The following is a 3303-nucleotide window of genomic DNA, read 5'->3' as shown; positions in this document are numbered from 1 at the left end:
AGTCGCTCGCGAGATTAGAGGGTGGGTGGTGCCAACCGCCGGCTGGCGAGCGGGTGGCTTCTGTGAGGAAAACAGCCGTTAATCTACCGTTGGTCAGGCTGCTGCTGACATGAGCGGCCTGGCTGGGGCTGAGAGGTCCCTTTTCCCCCAAACCGGCAGTCTCACGATTCCCGACCGTGCCCCAGAAGACCTGGACCCACGCCAGTGCCTGAAGCTCCGTGAGGACACCGAGGTGTCGCAGGTGATGGCGGAGCCGGGTGCGGGAAGCTTGAACACGGTCGCGCTCCCACCGCCTCAGCTTCCAGAGGAGCGGGGAGCCTTCCACGCCCCCGCGGGCTGTGGCCACTCTGCGCAGATCCGAGGCGGTGGGCATCGCGCTTTCGCAGCGACCGAAGCGGGGCAGGCGGAGGCTCCGCCTCTCACGGAAGGCCTGGAAGCTGTGTCGGTGTCCGTGGCAACGGACAACAGCCTGAAAAATGGCTGTCAGAGTGGAGAGCCGCGCGGCCCAGGTGGGGAGAAGCCAGAGGGGCCGGGGTCTGAGGTGGTGGCAGAGGTGAAGGCCAAGGAAGTGGAGCCTGAGAAGTGCGCCATTTTCTCGGTAGCAGTGGATGAGGAGGTGGTGAAGGAAGAAGTGAAGGAGGAGGAGGAGGAGGTGGTGGTGGAGCAGAAGATGGAGATAGAGAAGCAAGTAGGTGAAGAAATAGAAATGATTGAGGAAAATAGAGTGGTAGAGGAGGTGAAGGAAGCAGCAGGGCCCCGACCCTTGAATATGGATCTCCGCATGAACCCCCTGGAAGCCATCCAGTTGGAACTGGACACTGTGAATGCTCAGGCTGACAGGGCCTTTCAGCAACTGGAGCATAAATTTGGGCGGATGCGTCGTCACTACCTGGAGAGGAGAAACTACATCATTCAGAATATCCCGGGCTTCTGGGTCACTGCTTTTCGGAACCACCCCCAGCTGTCCCCCATGATTAGGGGCCAAGATGCAGAGATGTTAAGGTACATAACCAATTTGGAGGTAAAGGAGCTCAGACACCCTAGAACTGGCTGCAAATTCAAGTTCTTCTTTCGAAGAAACCCTTACTTCAGAAACAAGCTTATTGTCAAAGAATATGAGGTCAGAGCCTCTGGCCGAGTGGTGTCTCTTTCCACTCCAATCATATGGCGCCGGGGCCATGAACCCCAGTCCTTCATTCGCAGGAGCCAAGATGTCGTCTGCAATTTCTTCACCTGGTTTTCAGACCACAGCCTTCCAGAGTCTGACAAGATTGCTGAAATTATCAAAGAGGATTTGTGGCCAAATCCACTGCAGTATTACCTGTTGCGTGAAGGAGTCCGTAGAGCCAGACGTCGCCCAATAAGAGAGCCAGTAGAGATCCCCAGGCCCTTTGGATTCCAGTCTGGTTAATCTCAGCCTTTGGAAATACTGCACAGGGTCCCCTACCACCTCTTGCTGGACCTGTGCTTGGACAACAGAAATGGGTATGCCTTCTGCCTTTTTTTTTTTTTTTCCCTTTCCTGACATTTCTACAACCTTTTTCCTCTGGACATTGTTTTCTCAACCTCAAGATTGAGACTTTCAAGGCCATGCTCCTCCATTTCCACATGGCCTTCATGCCATTCTGCATTACTATCACATGCTGCATGGTCATGATTTACATTAACTCCTAGGCCAAGCTGTAAATTGCATTACCTTTATCTGCACTGCATGGACCCTGTTTGTTTCCAGGGCCTTTGGTCTGGCTCTTAGCACCTGGAATTCCAGCTTTGCCTTTAGTACAGGCACGTAGCCTGTGGACAATTGTGGGGCAGAGAGAGCAGCAGTGTGCCACTTGGTCTATGTGATTTATGTTACTCCATTGCTCTTGCACCTCTGGTCACCTCCTACTGCCTACTACTGGCTATGCCCATCCACTTTGGGCTCCTGCCTACCTTGCAGATAATTGTCAGCCCTCCTGTCTGGTTTCTGGTAGACCAGAATCTCTAGAACTGCTGGTGGACCCAGGTTTCCTGCCAGCACACAAAAGACCCTTCCATTCCTCTCCCCAAAAGACCTCCTTGATTCCTCACCCCCCTCTTCCCTCCATCTCCATGATCCAGAACACTACTGTCAAGCTAGTGATCAAGCTAGTGACAAGTTAGACCTTATTCTTATGGCCAGAGTAACTAAGGATGGTGTCCATTCTAACTACCAGGTTTTCTCAGCCTCAACTAGTAAATTCACACAAAACTTAGGTATACCTCTTGTGCCTCCTCTCCTTACCCTGAACGCAATTAAATGCCAGGGTGGCAGTACACTTTTTCTCCATCTGTCTCCTGTCTCTTAAAAAAAAAAAAAAAAGCTCAAAAGCGTCTGCAAAAGCAGTCCTTTTAGTTTAATTTGGCTTTAGCTCTTCATTATTTCCAGGGACAGGTTGTCCTGTAAAATAGATTGCTGGAGCTCTTATTTCCCTCTGCTCTCTTCCCCACCCTCCACCCCCTTTGGTGACGCATAGAGCGTTTAAAGGGAGACAGATCTAGTTCATGGTGGATGGAAGAACCAGAGATTGTGTTGGGTGCCCTAAGCAGGGAAAACTGAACAGAAGACCATAGGCAAAAATGAGCAAGATAAAAATTGGGCTAAGATTAAGACTGGCTGACAGAGCCTTCAAGGAAGAGATTTTCTCTTTCAGTGGTAATGGGAGGAGAAATCGTTTTTCTCAGGATTTCCATGGGAGAATTGAAAGGGATTGGAATGTTAAGTGTATTGCCTAGAGAAGAGTTCTTTAAAGAAACAAAGCAACTTTGGGTGCTTTCTCGTTTTCATTTGATTTAATTTATTCAGAAGATTGATACTGTGTTTTTTGTTTTTTGGTGTTTAGTAAAATAACATTTTCTATTTCTGCTTACTGGGAAAATTGAGCGGTATAGGCTTTCTTTTTGCTTTCAATTGGGAATATTTGGAAAAAATAAGTTTTACTTTCCTGTAAGATATAGAGACGTAAATGAATATGAGAGTTTTCAACTTCTTGTTTCTGTTAAAACTGTATCCTTAGAAATATAATTTGTGTAATTTGATTTTGTCAGAATCTGAAGGCTGGAAATTGCTGTTCTCATGGAAGAATAACCTACAAAAGATGTTTGCTTGATTGTCTTACTTGATAATTTATCCTGGTAACAACTTAGTAATTGATGTGTTTTTTTTTTTTTTCCTAAATATAAATACTTGTGAGATTGCTCTGTCAAATTGGAAATGTAACATTGCCATATTTGTTTTTCCTTATATGTGTCCTAGTAAAATAAAAGCATGTTACTCTGCTA

At 47.5% G+C, this 3303-nt stretch overlaps 1 protein-coding gene across 1 annotated transcript; it reads left to right on the top strand.

Moving 5' to 3' along the window:
* On the top strand, positions 1-3303 carry TSPYL1 (TSPY like 1). Its single transcript, XM_006734233.3, has one exon. It carries the CDS (start codon positions 110-112, stop codon positions 1409-1411), a length of 1302 nt encoding a protein of 433 aa, XP_006734296.1. The 5' UTR covers positions 1-109; the 3' UTR covers positions 1412-3303.

The sequence above is a fragment of the Leptonychotes weddellii genome, chromosome 8 (assembly GCF_054177405.1).
Source record: "Leptonychotes weddellii isolate Sample4059 chromosome 8, ASM5417740v2, whole genome shotgun sequence".
Taxonomy (NCBI): domain Eukaryota; kingdom Metazoa; phylum Chordata; class Mammalia; order Carnivora; family Phocidae; genus Leptonychotes; species Leptonychotes weddellii.
This window is presented reverse-complemented; position numbering and strand designations above follow the sequence as displayed.